This window comes from Schistocerca gregaria, chromosome 4, assembly GCF_023897955.1.
Source record: "Schistocerca gregaria isolate iqSchGreg1 chromosome 4, iqSchGreg1.2, whole genome shotgun sequence".
Taxonomy (NCBI): Eukaryota; Metazoa; Arthropoda; class Insecta; order Orthoptera; family Acrididae; genus Schistocerca; species Schistocerca gregaria.
The window spans coordinates 753,150,630-753,172,267 of record NC_064923.1 but is presented as its reverse complement, the minus strand read 5'-3'; the positions used below and the strand labels follow the sequence as shown (position 1 = coordinate 753,172,267).

Genomic DNA, 21,638 nt, shown 5'->3' with positions numbered 1-21,638 from the left:
TCACAGCAGGAAGACAGGGACCTGTGTCTAGGAGCAGAGAAAATCCCTTTCTAAACACAAAGCAGTTGTGGCGAGAGACCAACTTCCCCGGCTCCAGTGACACGATTCGCCAAAGGCTCGGAGATGCTGGACTGCATGCACGACGATCCGCTGTGAAACAAGAGCTCAGCGAAGACAACATTTTATACCGGCTAGCATATGCGGAGCTCCATCTGAGGGCGTCGTGGGACAACGTCATTTTCACTGATGAGAAGGTGTTTTCCACCAGTAACAATGGTCCACGAATCGTTTACAGGCCACAAGGGACTCGCTATCGACACAAATATGTAACTACGACGAGAAGAAGTGGCTGGCTATCTGTTACCTGCTGGGATTGGATTTCTGCGAGAGGGGATAGGAGGAACTCTGGACAGTGTGCAGTATGCCCACATATTGGAAAATGTGATGCTTCTGTGAGTGCAAATGCTGTAGGCAGAAGGGGACATCACATTTTAAGAGGACCATTCTCCATTCACAAGTCTGCATTTGTTTAGCAGCGGCTCTCAACGATTGGCGTCAACGTCATGGACTGGCCGCCATGGGTGGCGGATATGAACCCCATGGAAAACATGTGGGCTGAGGTCGCCAGAACATTAACAGAGAACTGGCCAAGAAACCAACCAACTACTGCGGACGCCCTTTGGGACTGCATCCTGGAAGCCTGGGAGGACGTTGCTTCTTCAGGCTGTTATGTCCGACGGCTTACACATTCTGTGCCAAGACACATGATAGAAGTACAAAATGATGAAGGATTTTGGATAAAATATTAGAGTTCTTAAAATGTTTTGTTATGTCTTCTTTTTCGTCATTCATGTCTTCTTTTTCGTCATTGGGAGCTAGTGGAAGATCGCGTGGCAACAGAAAAGATACAATATGGGTTAGTTTTCCTTTGAGTTGCCTTTTTAATTCAAGTGGGTTTCTTTTGAATATACAGTTTGTTAAATATTCTATTTTGATTTCAATTATAACCTGTCTAGATACTTACAAACTAATCAGCATAGATGGACTCTGTCACAGTAGTTTTTGTTATTTCAAATAAATCTCTCTCTTGCCCTCCATCCATGAATATACCCTCCGTCCTCCACACAACATGCAAATGATTTTATATTATGTTTACTCATTGTTAATACCTCCTCTATTCTCTCTCATTCTCTCTCTCTCTCTAACACTATCACCGCAAGTGCTCTTCTATTCCATTCCCCCAAAACTTTATAAACAAATCTAGCAGTTTCCATTGACACTAGATATTCTCTTTTAGTTGCTGCTGTCTTTACTCTCTATCATTCCTCTCAACACCCATGAAACAGTGTTCTTTATCTCCCCTTCCATATAACTCATTCTTCGTTCTGAAAACAGTCCTTCCTCATCTCTCGGTCCTAAGATAAAACGAACTGTAGACACATATAAGTAAGCAATACTTTGCAAGCATTTCACGCTTATAGTTTGCACTTCTATCCATTCCCAGATCCCGCCCTCCTTCCTGTTACCCGTCCCTTGATATCTACATCTAAATGAATACTCTGCAATTCATAATTATGTGCTTGGCAGGGAGTTCTGTGGTCTGGTGGATTAATTTTGTATTGATGTGTAAACGTGTAAGTTCACATCTCACGTCAGGCGTAGATTTTTAACACACACAAGTAACTCTCCTTCACCCCTAGTAACTCCAAGTGCAGAACGCCAGTAAGCCCCGTAGTTCAATATCCACAGTAAAGATAACATCCCTTCGCTGACGACTGTGGCAGAGCAGCATTTGTTTGAGCTGTGACAGATGGAGAAACCCCAGAAGGGACAGACTGTCACCAGCAAGCCGTCGTAAACTAGAAAATTTCATTTAGTGAACCAATGGCCATTTAAGTTCACAAGGCTCTTACTTTATTTGAAACTGAGACGTTGAAAATTGTGGTGCTGGACTGGGATTCAAATTTGATTTCACTGTGTTCCCCAAGATTGCAAACTCTTCTAGACCTCCTTGAAAGGCACGTATCTGGTTTCGAATCCTAATCAGCACAAAATATTCATTATTGAATTTCAAGCCCTAGCATGTGCACTCTGAACTACTAGCAAAAAATAGTTGCCATTTCAACATCTCTTCATGCGTTGTCAGCTGTAACATGTTTGTTTCAACTCACAGCCACATGATGAGCTTTTTATCACAACATTACAAGATCAAACATTTCCTTGCATCTTTTCAAGTTCAAACACTCCTCTCCATCCTACTGAGGATTTGGGTTTGACGTTGTGTTTGTTGTGATCACCAACGACGATATGTTGTGGATTCAACTTCTAGCCAGCAGAGTATTTTTCATCACATCATTGAAAGCACAAACATGCCACTCCTAGCTATTATTGGAAAAGAATTTGATAGTCAAAGTGTCTTCATGACCATATGCACAGGGTTTGAATTCCATTCAGCATAGAACTTTTTGTCACCTGATGTCTAGCTAAACATGCACACATCTCGCTACTGGTGAACCAATAATAGCTATTTATCATCTGTTTCTGGCTAGAAAACGACGGAGCTAGATGCTGGGTTCGAATCCCAGTCGGGCAAAAACAATTCTATCGTCATTTAAGGTTCCAAAATCTCGCTATTGTTGAAAACATTTGATATTTAACTTCTGAGTTTACATACTTTGTTAACAATCCTATTAGGTGCTGGGTTCGCATCCCTGTCACAAGCTTTACATGATGGCATTTCAACATTAAACATGAGCATACCTTGTTCCTTGTGAATGACACCATATTAAACGTTGTCGGAGGTAGTTCCCAGGAAGGTAACTGTTATAAAACGATTCCCAGTTCAGTACAAACATTTTCGTCATTTATTTTCAGGATCTGAATTGATAACATACTGGTGCAAAAGTCTATACTTCACTTCTCTTTATACCTAGTGATTGGGTCTCAATAAGGCCCAAATACAGCTTAGCTTAGTTAGCAATGGCTATAGATGCTGGGTTTCAATCCAGGTCGAGAACGACGATGTTGGTCATGTCATTTAAACTTCAAATTTGTGTACACGTAGCTGTTGATGCGTTACGAGAACAATGATATTACTGGTGATTCGCTGTTAATGTTGAGATTTCCGTAGAGTGCTTGTTGCCATTAATCACATTTTTTTTTACTGGCTTGTCCAATATCCAGTTTCCAGAGCCACTCGCTGTTGAGCAACGTTCAGCATGTGGATGGAAAACCTTTTCGAGAGCGAAAAACTTTTTCCAATTGCCATACAGCTTTGTAACTCCATATATTGCCTCAAGTATTTAATTTTGACTAAGGATTACTGTACGTTATATGTAAAATAATACATTTTTTCAGAACTTTTGGAATGCCACTTGTTGTAATTAAGGTTAGTTTATGAGTATTATGGGAGTGTCTGATCACTGAGGACGTGTTTTCTAATATGTTTTGTAGGACGATATGAGTTGACATTTAGACTGACTGCCATAACGACCTTTGGTCTCCAGTAGTCTCTTGCGGTACCCACTGTGTGTAGTCACACAACTGTACCCCACAGGGTTTTGGTGTTTAGAGGACCTGCAACACAGCTACGTTATGTTGGTTGTATTCGGCAGTGACCCACTTTCTTTGCTGTCAAGTGTACATCTCTTTGTACTCGTTGTTATGAGATCTGTCATTAAACATAAGAAGCATAATCCTGATGCTGTTGAGGTATGTTGTGAACCAATTATTTAGTCTCTGTGGTTTATGAGCTTGGTTATTATTCTAATCTGGGGCAGCACTCATCAAATATTCTTGCAATTTCCTCTATAAATAATTTGCTTGTGTTATCCACACACATATCTTTGTATAAGATGTCATTCCAATTAACTGACTTTAATCTAGTTCTAAACTCTCCTATGTTGCATTCATTCATAGGTCTAACAGCTTTGTGTTGTTCATCTGGAATGCTGGTCAGCTAGGCCTAACTTAACTACTGCAATTTCTACATTATTTTCATGGATATTACTTATAGTACTGTCTAAACATGCATTACATCTAGTAAGCTTACCATTTAGACAATAACAATCAAAAGCTCTTAAGCTATCCCATAATTCCAATATTTACATGACTCTGTACCCTGATATCCATATTAATATCACCAAAAATTAAGATTCTTTGGTATTTATATTTAGGCTTAGTTAGTAAGACTAACAGTTTTTTTGTTTAAATTTACTATAAGTTCATATTCACTAGAAAAAAAAATGGTTCAAATGGCTCTGAGTACTATGGGACTTAACAGCTATGGTCATCAGTCCCCTAGAACTTAGAACTACTTAACCCTAACTAACCCAAGGACAGCACACAACACCCAGTCATCACGAGGCAGAGAAAATCCCTGACCCCGTATTCACTAGAAGATGGTGTGCGATATACAGATGCAATATCAATTGCAAGTTTACAACCGGGATGGTATGTTGCATGTATGCATGGCAATTTCTGATGCGTTGGAAACGTGTGAAGTTTCACATAAACAACAAGGTGTACTCATCAGCTTTATCCACCAACATGGTTCTGCTCTTTCCTTCCACTGGCCAATTGCTAAAGACAGCTGCAGAGTCTTGAGCAACGTAGTTTCTTGACTTTAGAAGCATCATCAACATCATTATCAGGAAGACAACACAGTTGTCGTCAATCTGTCCTTGACAAAACTGTAGAACTTTTTAACCAAAGATGGAACTCACTTTTTACAATTTTTGTTTTCCACATTTGCTGTGCTATGCATTATACTTTATAGCATACATTAAGTTAAATGTTTGAAACTGATTTAAAAAGAATAATTACCAGTAGCATAATGAAATTCAATGAGCAAAACATTTCACTTTTCAATCTTCTTTAAGTGCTGAAACAATAAATTGCCCTCCGCCCTCCCTCCACAAACACCCTACAGCTTGCACATAGAAAAATTTGGCCAACTTTGTAGATGCACACCTTTTCATCTAGGCATCAAATGTAAATTAAATTTGATCTCTATATAGACATCATAGCCTATATGGGAATAACCATATGAAGTTTTGATGGATTGGTTTATAGGAAAAATAGCAATTGTCAACGAAACCTTGGCTCTCGCAATTGCATGATAAATTTTTTAGCCACTTACAAGGCTTGTATCTATTTATCTAACTCTAATTTTTTGCCATGGTGCGATTCAGAATAAGAAGTTGTTTTCATATGTTTAAGCAAATGACCAAATGGTTGCTAGAACTTTTACAAAAGTCTAGCAAACTTACCACATTTGCACCTTCACACCTGACACAAAGATGAGTAGCCTCTTTTAAAAGCCCTTAAAAAGTCAACCACTGATGATAATGAACTGAAATTTGGTTTATAACAATCAAAGACCATATAGGATCTTCACACCAAATTTCATTACATTTGGAGATAGTCTAGTGAGAATCCCTGGTCCCCTTGACATGGAATGACCCATCTCATACCAATTCTATTTCCCCACTAAAAATCATTATTGCAGCAAGTTTATAGTGATTAAGCATTATGTATAACTGATGGAGATATGTGAAGTAAGTTGATTTAGTTATTTTATATGATTTCAAAGCTTGCAATGCCTCGAGACTATGCACTACACATATCACTGTCGTTCACAACTTTTCTGGGAAGCACTGAACACACATTTGCTTATTTCACAGAAATTCACGTGATAAATATTATCTACCATGTCATCTGCTGTTGCACAGCCCTTAGGGCCAATTATATTACTGTGCAAACACAACAACTTGATTCAAAGTAATATAATAACAAAAACAATCAACTGTTGACAAAATTATTTAATTGGAGAGAAAAAAGAATCTACTCACCAGGCGGCAGGAGGAAACACATAGGAGCCTATAAAAGACAGATGTAACTGGCAAGCTTTCAGAGCCAGTGATTCCTTCTTCAGACATAAGGGTTGAAGGTGAACGAAGAGGGGTGGAGGATAAGGACTGGAGAGGTCTAGGAAGAGGGTTAGATTTCAGGACAGTCACCCAGAACTGCCGGTCAGGAGAAACTTACCATACAGGATGAGAAGCAATTGCTTGCCAATTACAACCATATTTTATGTGTGTGTTCCACTGCCACTTGGTGAGCAGATTTTTTTTATATATCCAATTAAATAATTGATTGAAACTACTAGCTAAATGACAACTGCCATGTGAAACTATAAGCATAGTGTTGCTACAAAGGCTGCCATGTGATGCTCTTCAGTTAAAGCTTGTTTAACACACCAATCAGAGAACAAATGATGATGTTCGCCAAATATCCAGTAGTCATCACAGGCTGTTACCAAATACAACACAACTGACTGTTGTAGTTACCTGCCTCCCTCCCCCCAAACTCACTGCTCAAACTCTGAACTATGTTTTGTATGGCAACAGTACATAGTTTGCATGCGACATAGAGCTCTGATCAGATGGATTCAGTTTCAATGTATAAAGTGTACACTAACAAATGCAAGTAAGTTTTATCAGATTATAGTTTGGCTTCTTGTATATACAATTATGAATAAATAAATATATACGGGGCAACATTGGTGTACCTAGATGGAACACTGTAAAAATCCAATGCGAATTTCCATCAGACAGCTCTTCCCTACATCTATTGGTATAATTATTTTCCTTAGTAATCATGCAACTTTTAAATAACATGTACCTTATAGTATCCTTGATGAATTCTTATCACATTAAGCAAGGTTTTAAATCAAGTGCACTAAGCTGGCCTAGAACCTGTTTTAGTGAACAAGGTAAAACTTTGAAACACTTGTAACAAAAAATTTAATTTAAAAAAAAGCAATGCAATATTAAAGAGGTTAGAACACCTGACACCATGAATATTGCCTGTCAGGAACCCCTCTACACTTCCACATTTGGTATGGTATTCAGCCACATGAATACACGTTGTTCCTGTGTCTACTCACCTTCCACTAGTTTGTTCCCCAGTCTATTTTGTTCCTGTCTGCCTACATGTCTTGCTGATTCCCATTTCATTTTCATTTACTTGATACATTTCTTTGTTTTCCTCTCCCCAACAGTGCTTCCCAATGTGCGTATCTTCACTGCTCACCAAGTAACCTTCAGTTTCTGAATAGATCAATTCCACACTAAAAGTTCATATCTCACTGTCATAATTCAAAACCGGCAAAATAGAGACTGTAAATTTTCTATTTTATCAGAAACACTCCACACATTTCAACTTTTCTGTTTATTTCTATTGCGGTCAATTCGGCTGTCATTCAACTGCCCTAAATAAAAAAACCTCACCAATCAGTTCTATCACCCAATAGTTAATTTATACATTTTTGTGTAAAATATGTTGTTTACATAACATATTTGTCTTTTTGTTTTTTATTTTTAGGCATATTGATTTCGCATTTATTTTGCCTGGATCCTGTGACATCTTATGCAGATAAAAGACAAATATAAGTTACAAATTTCACGTGAAATTTTGTTGATTACAAATAACTATATTCCCGCATACATTCTAAAAAACTCGACTGGCATACATTTATACCACACAAAGTGTTGATTGTCACCAGTATGCTGTCACAACTACATGCTGTTCCTCTTAATAACATTTTAGTTCTTCGGTATGTTTTTTCACGCGTTTTCAAGTGATGTGCAATTGAATTTGTAAACTCCAATATGTATTTTGCCCAGGATTTTTATTTAACTATGTTGATCCTAAGTAGAAAATTCACGGATTCTTACAATCAAATTCCAATAGTTTGAATCTTCCACGTTCGCAATTTTGTTCAATTATACGCAATTTCTCTTTCTCAATGCCTCCAAGTGACAACATAAAGTCACCGTGGGTGTAGTCAGCATGAGATTACAACTAACTGTAAATGTAAACATCGATGTAAAACTAAAAAATGGTCACAAAAATATCAAAGTCTACAATAAACATATTAAAATTAAAAACAAGAGTTACAGTACCAGGGTTTTATTAAAAAAAAAAAAACTACCACTTGACTACCAGCAGATCTATGGTTCTGTTCATTCTCTTCATATATACGTAATGTAACCCCCCCCCCCTTCCCCTTCCTTTTCTTCAGTATACTTCACATAAACAAAATTTCGATAAATCACTAGAACCCCGAGGGGATTCTTACCTATCAAACTGCATCACGGTCGAAACGTACAGTTACCGAAATTACATGCAATACACAGGAACACAGCCCACAATTATGTTTCACATCATGTATGGTATCCATCCCGATGTGCTAACATGTCACTTGTCAAACACACACAAAAAAAAATACGACGATATTTGTACTCATGGAGACGAGTAGTCATATACACACTATTTCTACATGACAGATAACAACTATTGCACAAGGAGACTTCGATTCGTTTCCTATACCAAGCACAAAATTTGTCAAAACGCTTACTCACCTACAAAACCCCACACCTCGACACCATTTCTCGCAAGGCACTGCTGATTCGATAATCACAATACGCACATATACACGCACACACACTATCGATACGTGGCTCAATGTTTATAAACGATCTACATACGTCACAACATCAGTTTTAACGAAAGTATGGTGCAAAAACGTGTGTTCGTTACTGTTGGCACTACAAAATTCGATCATCTAGTAAAAGTGGTTTGCTCCGAAGAAGTGTTACGTGTGAGTGGTGGCCTAATTAGAAGTGTAGTTGAAGGAGAAAGTTGGTTCTGCTATAGTTTAATATTTCCAGTTCCAAAATTCTGTACTGGGTCGAAATTTACGTGTACTGAGTAACATGCCGTATTATATTGTTACACTCCTCCTTTCAACTATTTGATTGATAATGTGGGTTCTTGACCGAAGAGGGCTCGGCAAAATATGATAATTTACAACTAATCCAATAAATATTTGTCTGTGAACAAAAAAGTTAATGATTGTATATACCATACTGAAAACACTTCCAGGATACATTGATGGACATCTATTTTCCATAACATAACAACATAGCGGCAAGTTTGTGGTTCTGTAGCTTGTTAGTAGGCAAAGTATATCAAACTTACTTAAGTAGCCGAATTTTGTCAAGGTGATAGGCTATAGTTTGCTGTGCTCAAGCGGCAGAGAAATATGACTTCGCCGCATAAACATGATACCATTCACGTTTCTCAGCACTTCGTGACGCTCTCGGGCGGTTCAAACAAACCTGAAGCTGTTAATGTTGCCCATCAGTGTATACGTTCAAAACATTTTAAGTTCTGTTTGGTATGGATCCCACACTACTGCAGTATTGTAGAACGGTCGCACAAGTGTTTTGTAAACAACCTCATATGTAAATCAGTGGCTTTCCCCTGGTATCCTACCATTGAAAAAAGTGTTGTAACTGCTTTACCCGTGACAGGTTATGTGAGCATTCCAATTACACCTCACTGATACTGTAGCACACCATACTACATACTTGTGTTTCGAGACTCAGTAAAGTTTCTGAACAATTAAAGCAAGTTGCCAAGCTTTGCTCTAGTCTGAAAGTTTAAAAGATCAGACTTAATATTTGTGCAGATTTTTTTTTTTTTTTTTAGACATTAGTTGATTATACAGAGCTGCATCAGCTACACAACTCTGTTATTAATATTGTGTTTTCTTGTCGTGGAGTCCTATAGTTGTTGCTGCATCTGTGTCACTAAGCACCTCAATCTTGCCATTCTTCTTCATCCTCTTCTATTCCCCTTCTTTCTAGCATATCTTGGATACCCTTTAGCCACCCTTCTTGTGGCCTCCTCCTCCTCCTCCTTCTTCCAGGAGGATGCCATGAAAGTGCTCTCTTTGGACATCTCCCTCTTCCATGCATATGACATACTGTAACTATCCTGTCTTCTACTCTGTATTTCTGTAGCCTAAAAGGTCTGCATACTTCCTCTTTTTTCCTCATTTCTTATGCATTCAAATCAGGCAATTCTATGTGCTCTTCTCAAGTAGCCCGTTTCTGAAGATCTAATGTCTCTTTTTTTTTTATTTTATTCTGTGAGTTCACAATATGCACTACCTTAACTTGTCATTGCTTCCACAGTACATTTTTATAGTACCATTTTAACCTTTAAACTTACCTTTGAGAACCAAAGAAGACGATTTAATTTTTAGTTAGCAAAGAAGACGATTTAATTTTTAGATAGCTGCCCTTTCCTGCCTGATAGGTTGTTGAATGTGTGTGTCACATCTTCCATCATAGGATGCTACTAAACTCTTTGTAAATTTTAACTTAAGGTCTGCTCATGTCCAAGTTACTTCCCTCTGCAACACATATATTCTACCCCACTTTTTGTATTCATGTTACAACTTCCTAAGCATGTTACATATATCATATTTATCATTTACTACTGCAACCTGATGAACAGCATAGAATAGTGTGTACATACACTTGTTCCCTACTTTAATCCTCCTTGGCAGGCACTTTCTACCCCAGAGATCCTGTGCATTGTGCACATACATCATAAAGAGAGTGGGAGATAGACTATGTGCTTGTTTTAGACGTTTAGTTATTCTGGAGGTCTTTCCTCACTCTAATGGCAAATTCTGCTGACTTGTGGGGATTTATGATAATTCTTACATATGTTTTTGGCTGTTCCTGTGACCACAACTACTCAAACAATATCTTTAATGACACTGTGTCATATGGAAACCAAATGACTGCTTGGATTCCTTTCCAATCTCTTCTCCATGATCTGTCATAAGATAAAGATGTTATCTACACAGGACCTGTCTATTCTTCCAATTCAGTTATAATCTTCTCCATTCTTGGTTAAAAAATCCCCCCATAAAGCCTGCTTTACTGTATGCTTAAACGAGGATGGTGTCACCTTGGGTAAAATATTCCGGAGGTAAAATAGTCCCCCATTCAGATCTCCGGGCGAGGACTACTCAAGAGGATGTTGTTATCAGAAGAAAGAAAACTGACGTTCGTTGGATGTACCCAATCATATTTTCAATACTGGTTGGATATCACAATAGAGGGTTATAAATACAAAATCAAATAGGGTTAATGCAGGAGTAGGTTTAATAATGAATAGAAAAATAGGAGTGTGGTAAGCTACTACAAACAGCATAGTGAACGCCTTATTGTGGCCAAGATAGTCACAAAGCCCATGCCTACTACAGTAGTACAAGTTTATATGCCAACTAGCTCTGCAGATGATGAAGAAATTGAAGAAATGTATGATGAGGTAAAAGAAATTATTCAGATAGTGAAGGGAGACGAAAATTTAATAGGTATGGGTGACTGGAATTCGATAGTAGGAAAAGGAAGAGAAGGAAACATAGTAGGTGAATATGGACTGGGGGTAAGAAATAAAAGAGGAAGCCACCTGGTAGAATTTTGCACAGAGCTTAACTTAATCATAGCTAACACTTGGTTCAAGAATCATAAAAGAAGGTTGTATACATGGAAGAAACCTGGAGTTACTGACAGGTTTCAGATAGATTATCTAATGGTAAGACAGAGATTTAGGAACCAGGTTCTAAATTGTAAGACATTTCCAGGGGCAGATGTGGACTCTGACCACAGTCTATTGGTTATGAACTGTAGATTAAAACTGAAGAAACTGCAAAAAGGTGGGAATTTACGGAGATGGGACCTGGATAAACTGACAAAACCAGAGGTTGTACAGAGTTTCAGGGAGAGCATAAGGGAACAATTGACAAGAATGGGGGAAAGAAATACAGTAGAAGAATAATAGCTAGCTTTGAGGGATAAAGTAGCGGAGGCAGCAGAGGATCAATTAGGGAAAAAGACGAGGGATAGTAGAAATCCTTGGGTAACTGAATTTAATTGATGAAAGGAGAAAATACAAAAATTCAGTAAATGAAGCAGGCAAAAAGGGATACAAACGTCTCAAAAATTAGATTGACAGGAAGTGCAAAATGGTTAAGCAGGAATGGCTAGAGGACAAATGTAAGGATGTAGAGGCTTATCTCACTAGGGGTAAGATAGGTACTGCCTACAGGAAAATTAAAGAGACCTTTGGAGAAAAGAGAGCCACTTGTACGAATATCAAGAGCTCAGATGGAAACCCAGTTCTAAGCAAAGAAGGGAAAGCAGAAAGGTGGAAAGAGTGTATAGAGGGTCTATACAAGGGCGATGTAGTTGAGGGCAATATTATGGAAGTGGAACAGGATGTAGACGAAGGTGAAATGGGAGATAAGATACTGCGTGAAGAGTTAGACAGAGCACTGAAAGAACTAAGTCAAAACAAGACCCCAGGAGTAGACGGCATTCCATTAGAACTACTGACAGCCTTGGGAGAGCCAGTCCTGACAAAACTCTACCATCTGGTGAGCAACATGTACAAGACAGGAGAAATACCATCAGACTTCAAGAAGAATATAATAATTCCAATCCCAAAGAAAGCAGGTGTTGACAGATGTGAAATTTACTGAACTATCAGTTTAATAAGCCACAGCTGCAAAATACTAACGCGAATTCTTTACAGACGAATGGAAAAACTGGTAGAAGCCAACCTTGTAGAAGATCAGTTTGGATTCCGTAGAAATGTTGGAACACACGAAGCAATACTGACCTTACGACTTATCTTAGAAGAGAGATTAAGGAAGGGCAAACCTATGTTTCTAGCATTTGTAGACTTAGAGAAAGCTTTTGAAAATGTTGACTGGAATACTCTCTTTCAAATTCTAATGGTGGCAGGGGTAAAATACAGGGAGCGAAAGGCTATTTACTATTTGTACAGAAACCAGATGGCAGTTATAAGAGTCGAGGGACATGAAAGGTAAGCAGTGGTTGGGAACGGAGTGAGACAGGGTTGTAGCCTCTCCCCGATGTTGTTCAATCTGTATATTGAGCAAACAGTAAAGTAAACAAAAGAAAAATTTGGAGTAGGTATTAAAATCCATGGAGAAGAAATAAAAACTTTGAGGTTCGCCTATGACATTGTAATTCTGTCAGAGACAGCATGGACAAGAAGAGAATAGAAGCTTTTGAAATGTGGTGCTACAGAAGAATGCTGAAGACTGGATGGGTAGATCATATAACTAATGAGTAGGTACTGAATAGAATTGGGGAGAAGAGGAGTTTGTGGCACAACTTGACTAGAAGAAGGAATCGGTTGGTAGGACATCATGTTCTAAGGCATCAAGGGATCACCAATTTTGTATTGGAGGGCAGTGTGGAGGGTAAAACTCATAGAGGGATACCAAGAGATGAATACACTAAGCAGGTTCAGAAGGATGTAGGCTGCAGTACGTACTGGGAGATGAAGCAGCTTGCACAGGATAGAGTAGCATGGAGAGCTGCATCAAACCAGTCTCAGGACTGAAAACCACAACAACAACAGTCTGCTAATTCATCTTGTTACACTGTTACAGTGATAATATGCCAGTTTCTTTCTTCCTTTTCTACATCTCTTAGAGTTCAGGTATGGTAAGTACCATTCTGCGGAAATTTCCTCCCCATACTGCATACATTCTATTAAACACCTTGGTTAGATATTTATACAGACTACTTGGGCCGTACCTCTCTAACACAATTTGGATATTTCCAGGTCCTGGTGATTTTACCACTTTCATTTGTGTAGCCACCTCCTATCCCTAAATTTCATTGTTATTTTCTGTACCTCTTAACCATACTGGTTCTCCCTCATGCGCCATTTTATTTTCTTCTACTGTCTACTTCTGTTGGCAGGGCTTTCAAATATTTCTCCCACTCTAACAGACTACCAATTGGCAGGTTTGGTCCATCTTTTACTTCTTTCCTCAACCCTATAGCTATTTTTCATGCTGCTCCCACTTCTGTGCCTCCGTGGCATCAGTTGCCAATGGTTCAGTGTACATTCTTAATACAACCTTTACATTTGCATCAGTATGGACTAGTCCATAATTTTTTATCCCCTCTACCTGCACAGTTGTCAGCAGTTCCCACATGGAATTTGAAGCCCAGGCTGTGACAAGATCTTGAAATTTTAATCACCATTGGGTTATGACAACATGAACAATTGTCTTAATGTTTTGATCTGGTACAGCCACAGTGGCCAAACAAGTCAGGTTTGATTCCTTTCTAGGCAATGGTATGACCCTAATAGCCTACTGTCTGGAGAGCAAACTCTAGGTGAGGCAACAGCTCTGTCCAGCACTTTCTGCAATCTCACATCTACATCTGTACTCGGCAAACCACCTTGTGGTATGTGGCAGAGGGCACATTGTTTACCACTGTCACTTGCCTCCTTTTCTGTTCTTTCATGAATGGTGTGGGGGACGATTGTTGGTAAGCCTCTGTGTGGGCTGTAATCATACCTTCATCACCTTTTCATGAGAGATACATAGGAGGAAGCACTATATTGATTGACTTTTCTAAGAATGTCTGCTTTTGAAAACCATGGCGTGATGCATGGCGCTTCTCGTGTAACACCTATCTATGGAGTTGGGTCACCATCTCAGGGACATTTCCATGCTTACTAAAACAACCTGTAATAAAACACACTGTTCTTCTGTGAATCTTCTCTGTTCACTCTATCAGTCACATCTGGTAAAGGTCTCAGACTGATGAGCAACATTAAAGCATTGCTCAGATTGGCACTTTATGGGTGCACCAAACTTAATGAGGATTCTTCCAACGGATCTGTCTGGCATCTGCCTTTCCTGTTATTATATTATGAAAAGGAAAGTTGCTACTCACCCGATAGCGGAGACGCTGAGTCACAGATGTACACAGTAAAAAGACTGCAACAAATACAGTTTTCAGCCAGTAAGGCCTTCGTCAAAATTAGATGCCAGACACATGCATACACACTCATGCAAACACAACTCACACATGCATGACTGCAGTCTCGGGCAACTGAGACCTCAGTTTTGTATTTGTCGCAGTCTTTTTATTGTGCCTATCTGTGACTCAGCATCTCTGCTATATAGTGAATAGCAACTTTCCTTTTAATAATGTTGTTACATTCCAGCATGGATTTTCCATTGTTTTATTTTTACCTGTTATTAGTTGTATGTGGCTGTTCCACTTTAACTTTCTGTGTATATGTACTCCTGGATATTTAATGGACATGACTACTTCGAGCAATTGTTCAGAAATTGTGTAATCATACAATAATGGAACTTTCTGCCTTTTTAGTGCAAAATGTTGCATATGTTTCTATTGAGGGTCAATTGCCAGTCCCTGCACCAAGTATTCTGACACAATTTTCTTCTGTCGCTAGTTCGTTGTAGGCTATATAACAGCATCATCTGCAAAAACTTTTCAACTTAATCACACAACTGGTCTGATATTCTGTACACTCTTATTTTGTTTATTAGCCATCTGTATGGAACTGTACTGAATGTCATCTGAAAGCTGAGGAACACAGAATCAACATAGGCTTTTGCATCTACTGCCTTGTACAGCGTGGGGACATACAGACTGAGGTGGGTTTCACACAACTGTTCGAAAAATCCACATTGATTCCTACAGAGCAGATTTTCACTCTGTAGATGTGTCTTAATACATTAGCATGAAACGTATTCTAAAATTCTGCAACAGATCGGTCAGTGATTAGCCTATTGTATTGTGCATCTTTTCAATGATTCTTCTTGAAAATGGGAATTATCTGTGGTTTTCTCCAATTATTAGGAATGCTTCATTCCTCAAGAGACCTGTACACTGTTGCTAGAAGAGGAGCAACTTCTTTTGCATACTCTGTGTAGAATCGTATTGGTAGCTCGTGAGGTCCAGCATTCTTTCCTCTGCTGTACAATTTCAGTTTCTTTTATATCCCATGGTAATTTATTCTGATGTGTCATTGCAATTTTTATGTGACTATTTCAAGGAAGAACTGCAATACCAGTAAAGTACCCCTCGGTGAAAGAATTTTCGAAAAAGAAAGTTGGTATTTTGGCCTTGTTTCAGTCATCCTCCGTTTCAGTGCCATTGTGGTCACAGGGTGTCTGGACACATGGCTTGGATTTGTTTATTGATTTAGTGTAAGACAAACACTTCACAGCATTTTTTGTCAGAATTTTACTTTCAAATTCTTGGAATGCATCACCTGTAGGTCTCCTTGTGATAATATTGGCCTCATGGAGTTTATTTGTCTGTGAGGCTTTGATTTCGCTTAAAAATCAGCAGTGAAGCTGTCTTTGCTTCTGGGGCAGCTTTCTAACATACTAGTTCATCCACAGAAGGTCCTTCCCCTCCTTTACAACTTTGCTCTGCAGATACCTGTCTAAGGCATATTGTACAATACTTTTGGACATTGTCCATTTATACTCAGCATTTTCCATCTCATAGAAGAATGTTTGTCGACTTCTCACGTAATCTGAAGTCCTTTTCTGGTGGCACTTACTAAGCAGTGTCCTCTTCCTAACTTTCTTGACATTCCAATTTACAGTTGTTTTCAGTGATTGTATAATGGCCTTAAGATCACTGGTTCCCTGTTCTTTGCTAACTGGATTGAACACCGTGCTCATTAGTATTGAAGGCCATATGGTGATATTGATATTGCTGTATAGGAATATAAGTGCTGCTTTAGGCCTGTCTTCTGGTGCCACTTCTAGTTGGTGGTATGAAATTCTTGCACCGCCTCAGGTTATCTAAAGCCTCTGTGGTGGTAGAGAATGGGTGTACATCAGCAGCTATGTGTTTGTTCATTTTAGGAATGGTAACTATAGATGATGCAATGGACTCTAAGTAATGTCTGTAATTCCATTTGGGAATTAGCGATTTGCCCGTTACTCCACTACTGGTTTAAGATGGTTCAGAATACAGTATCTCTTCCTGTAAACTGGCCGTACATCCTTCCTGTAACTCTGATGCTGGATAACATGTATTGCTGGAAGTGTTCTTTTAGGACGGAGTAATTCATCATAATCCCGTAGTAGCAAAGTCATTTTCGCCTGTTTCTCCTTTTCAGTAAATGTGACCCAATTTCCCATAAAACAACTTTGTCAGTAGCTTTCCCAATGTGTGGAACCCATAAACGCATCTAATTCCCCATCTCCTCTTCATCTAGCACCTGCCAAATTTGCAATCAGTGTCCCACAAGCTAAGCAAGCTCCAATTTCTCCAAAATTATCCATACTGACAGGAAATACTCTACATTGTTTATGCTTCTGGGTGTGCGACATACTGTGCCATACCAAGTGTTGTACACTACTCATTTTGTTACTGCACAAGAAACAGTGTGTCTGTTGGCAACTCATCCCAGTATCCATCCAGATTATCTGTGGAGTTTCTTCTGGAATCTTATCAGAGAAGTTGAGCTGGAGTGATCATGATCGCACTTTAGTGATGGTGTTAAGGCAGCACCATGTTGCATCAATTTGGTACCCTCAGCTGTGGTACCATGAGGAACAAAACCCTCCTCAAGCTCCACAGTTTGCTGCTTTAAGTCAACTACACCTGGATTTGAAGCCAGTAAATCCAACCCAAGTATGGAATTGCAGCTACTGCCTACCAAATCAAGTGCTTGCATAAAAGCTGCAAGTTATGGTTGCCAAGGTAAATGTAACTCTTCCTGATGCCTATGAATTTACAACACTTCCACCCACTCCACTTAATGTAGACTGTGGTGGACACATACAGACAAGCCCAAAGGACCTGTAACTAACAACTGAAATATGTGCTCCTGTATCTACTAAAAATATCTCCCTAATGGTTAGGCTGCCTGTCACCGACACTGTGCACTGCTGACTAGTGGCTGTATTTACTAGAAGTTCTGCCTGGAGGTTCCAGCATTTCTGTATCCATTTAACGCACCCATGCCATGATGTGGTCTACTGTGCACTGATCATTGCTGTTCTGTACATTCTCTTGCTCTCGGTGGTGCAACAGACAACAGTTCTCACACATTGGTGTTTTGCAGTCCTGTCATGTATCACTTGGCCAGTGGCAATAGTAGAACATCACTGTGGGTCCGATTATGTGGCCATGTGTCATGATTCTATTTTTTCTGGCAGAGTGATGGTGGAAGTTATGGCTCCCTGCAGGATATCTGGGAAACATGTTGCAATTTCCTTAACATCTCTGCTAGTAATTCACTTAGAAATGCTTCCACAGCACACTGTTTCACTTCTTGGACCACTGTCCAATCCACTTCTACATTTTCTGATGTAAATAAAGTCTACATCTTTCTCATACTCCCCATGCCTTGTCAAGCTATTATTAAATCCTTGCCAATAGTTACTAGTGATACTTTTTAACTGGAAGAATTCACATGATTTAGCTCCTTGTGACATAATAAATACAAATGGGATTCTCAAATGAAACTAGTGTTTCTTCACTAAGTTTCTCACCAAACAGTGCAACAAAAGAGGGCATAGTAAAGCCCATTAGGAGTCTAAGTGGACTAGTTCGCAATGGGATTGCCCTTCTGGGCTTCTTCTCAACTTATTTAGTATCACAGTCATAATGAAACTATCTGCATGCATGTGCACAAGCAGATGACAAGACCGCCTCTTGGAGCAAACTGCAAGGCTGCAGCTCAGCTCACTGGGTCTTAAGTTTGAGGACTGGCTAAACAAATAACCAGCGTATGACAACTTCAATACATGGCAGTTCTTCTGATATAGTTTACACCAATGATGAGCCTAACAGTGGTCAAACTCTAGACACCAAGAAGTCCAATGGATTGCAAGTGGCCAGAACTCTTATCTTTTGGGTAAATATTAGCTTTAGCTTCAATTTAACTTCCAATAATTATGTAGCAACCGAAGTTTGACTGTTATGTTATATTCCTCTGAAACCATCATGCAATATTTAGACTTCATTTTACTGTTCAGAATACGCCCAACTTTAGCAGTAAAAATTAATTTCTTGAGTTACAAGAAATTCGTGAACCATTCTAGCTTTGCACAAGTAGAACTAAGTGTCAGTGACTGGACAGCTTATTTATAGTATGTAAATAATTTAGAAGAAAAGAAGACCACTCACTGAAAAGCAGAAGCAGTGAATCATTGACAGGCATACACAAAAAAGACAGAAAACTAGCTAGCTTTTGGAGTACATCCTTTCTTTCACAGGAAGAGGTGGTGCGGGCTGGACAGACAATGCCAGGAGAGCAGTTCGGCAGATGTACTAAGGTGGGATGGGGGTTGTCAGGTATGGTAGTAATAGGTAGGTGCAGCTAGCTAGCGAGGGGAGGGGCGGCAGGTGGAGGATATTGTGAGACTTTCAGCAAGAGAGTTCCCATCGCTGTAGAAAGCCATCCACAGGTGACCAGGTTGTATGGGAAGTGTTTTCTGGTGAGGTTGTAGTGGCAGCTGTCGAAACGCAGATACTGTTGGTGGTTACTGGATTTCATATGGACAGAAATGTGGATGGAGCCATCAGGTGGAGGCCAACATCCAGGAAGGTGGCACATTGGTTGGAGGAGGAGCAGGTGAAGTGGATGGTAGAGATGGTGTTGAGGTTGTGAAGGAATGAGAACAGAGTGTCTTGGCCCTGAGCCCAGATCCTGAAGATATCATCAGTGAACCAGAGAAGCAGTTTGGGGCTTTGGGAGGCTAGGGAGATTTCCTCTAGGTGGCCCATAAAAAGATTGGCATAGGAGGTAGCCATGTGGGTGACAGTGGCTGTACAGTGGATTTTTTCAGATATCTTTACCTCAGAGTAGATGTAGTTGTGTTGGAGGATATAGTTGGTAAGATGTATGAGAAATGAGATATTGGGTTTCGGGTTCGAAGGATATTGGGAGAGATGGTGCTCAATAGCAGGAAGGCCATGGGCATGAGGGATGTTGCTGTATAGGGAGATGACAACCACAGTGAAGAGTAAGGTTGCAGGAGGTAAGTGGGTTGGGATGGTGGAGAGTTGATGAAAACAGTGGTTTGTGTCTTTGATGTGAAAGTCTAGATTTCAGACAATTGGTTGGAGGTGTTAGTCAACAAGAACAGAAACTGTTTTAAGTACGAGCACAATAACCAGCTACGATGGGACATCCATGGACTGTTGGGTTTGTGGATTTTGGAGAGTGTGTAGGAGGTGGGTGTGTGGGATATTGTGTAGAGGGAGATGGACTGGGGAAGAGATTCTGAAATGGACCTACAGATTTCAGTAGGGATTTGAGGTTATGATGGACTTCTGGGATGATATGACTATAACAGAGTTTGTCAGTGGAGGAGTCAGACTGTTACCGGAAGCCTTCTGTCAGATAGTCACTGCAATTCTTTGCAACAGCGGTGGAGCCTATGTCTGCAGGGGTGATGATTAGCTCAGGATCTGTTTTGAGGTTGTGTATTGCTATCCTTTCTTGTGCTGAAAGGTTTGTGTTCTTACGAAGGGACCTGAGGAGAGGCCAAGTTGGAGGTATGAAATTTCTGCAAGGTGGCTTGTGGGTAATTGGGTGGGAGGAAGAGAGGTTCATGGTTGGATGCTTGTATGAACTTCGAAGAGGCAAGGTTCGCTGTTGGGATTAGGTTGGCTAGGATCAGATGGATTGGTGGAAAAGAAGTGTTTCCATTACAGGGATCAGGAGAAGGAGAGAAGGTCTGTGACAAGTCCAACATGGGTAAACTTGGGTGTGGGGCTGAACGTGAGGCCTTTGGATAGGACTGGAACTTTTGAGGGGCTGAGGTTTTCAGTGGAAAGATTAACAACAGTGCTTCAGGTTCGTATGGGTTCTGGATTTCTTATGGTGTGATGGGGTTTTCGAGGGTGTGGCAAATTGAAAAGTTCAGCTGTGTAGAGTGTGGGTGCTATGAAGGGTTGACGAGATGGGTCATTGTGAGGGAATGGGTGTTGATGGGTAGTTGTGCTCCAAGACAGAGGTAGGATGTCAACGGGTTGATAATTTATAGAGGTGGTGGTTGGAATGCTCTTCTATGTATTGAGAACAAGGGTTTCAAGTTAGGATTCTACAGTACCAGTATCTTCCGGAAGGACCAGTGGTGGTTCTGGGATGCCTGTGCCATGGTGATGTTTTTCTATAGAATCAGGTTTGTGAGTGATAGGGACTGGTGGAATCGGAATATGTGAAGGTTGTAGTGAAAGGAGGAAAAGGGATTATGGTTACGCCATCCTCTGCGTTATGCAGCATTTATGGAATAGGGTATGGAACCGAATTTTAGGTAGGTATAGGAAACTTTCCTGAACTGATGCAGTTAGATGGAACAGGTGTCCATTTGTTTTGGTGGTGCTAAGAAAATGAGGAATGTCAGAGGAAATGGACAAATGAAGGTGTTATGTGATTTTAATGGAAAATAGATAACAGAGTGTGAGTTTGGGGAGTGAAAAGGGCAGAAGAAATTGTGCTGAGGGCAATAGGATGGTTCTGTGACATGAGGGCATTTGATCACATGTAAATTATCATCAAGTGTGGGACACAGAAAAAAAAGATGTAAAATTCTGATGAGAGCAATGTTTGAGGAAGCGTGGGTGGATTCGGAGATTAAATGTGATGGTTAGTTGATGGAAAGCGTTATAACTGTGGTACAGTTATAAAGGTAGTTGTTAGAAGAGTGAGTGATGTAGTCATAACAGCCACGAACAATGCTATAGGGTGTCAGAAGAGGTGAGAGGGAAAATGTAGGACAAGGTGCTGATGGACAACAAAGGAGAGGCAAAGTAGATGTAAATTAGAAAATATTAGCAAAGAGTGGGCAGCACGAGCTTTAAGTTGGAAGGAAGCCACTAGGTAGTAATAATCGTTGGAAAGTTTTGCTCAATCTACCCATCCAGCAC

At 39.8% G+C, this 21,638-nt stretch overlaps 2 protein-coding genes across 17 annotated transcripts in view; one reads left to right on the top strand and one right to left on the bottom strand.

Moving 5' to 3' along the window:
• The window catches only part of LOC126365765 (E3 ubiquitin-protein ligase Arkadia-like), a 323,922-nt gene extending 315,414 nt beyond the window's left edge, over positions 1-8,508 (bottom strand). For 6 of the 15 annotated variants that reach the window (XM_050008268.1, XM_050008276.1, XM_050008279.1 and 3 more), the window contains exon 1: positions 8,144-8,416. The gene's annotated coding sequence lies outside the window, so the exon portion shown is untranslated. Of the gene's footprint in view, positions 1-6,949 lie in introns of all 15 variants that reach the window. The other 9 variants (XM_050008269.1, XM_050008274.1, XM_050008281.1 and 6 more) reach the window with 5 other exon arrangements.
• A 59-nt stretch (positions 8,509-8,567) lies between these two features.
• LOC126365767 (UDP-N-acetylglucosamine transferase subunit ALG13 homolog) overlaps positions 8,568-21,638 on the top strand; it is a 30,759-nt gene continuing 17,688 nt past the window's right edge. The window contains exon 1 of one of the 2 annotated variants that reach the window (XM_050008285.1): positions 8,568-8,665. In XM_050008285.1, coding sequence (XP_049864242.1) covers positions 8,579-8,665 — 87 coding nt within the window. In that variant the 5' untranslated portion in view covers positions 8,568-8,578. Of the gene's footprint in view, positions 8,666-14,283; positions 18,619-21,638 lie in introns of those variants that run through there. The other variant, XM_050008283.1, reaches the window with a different exon arrangement.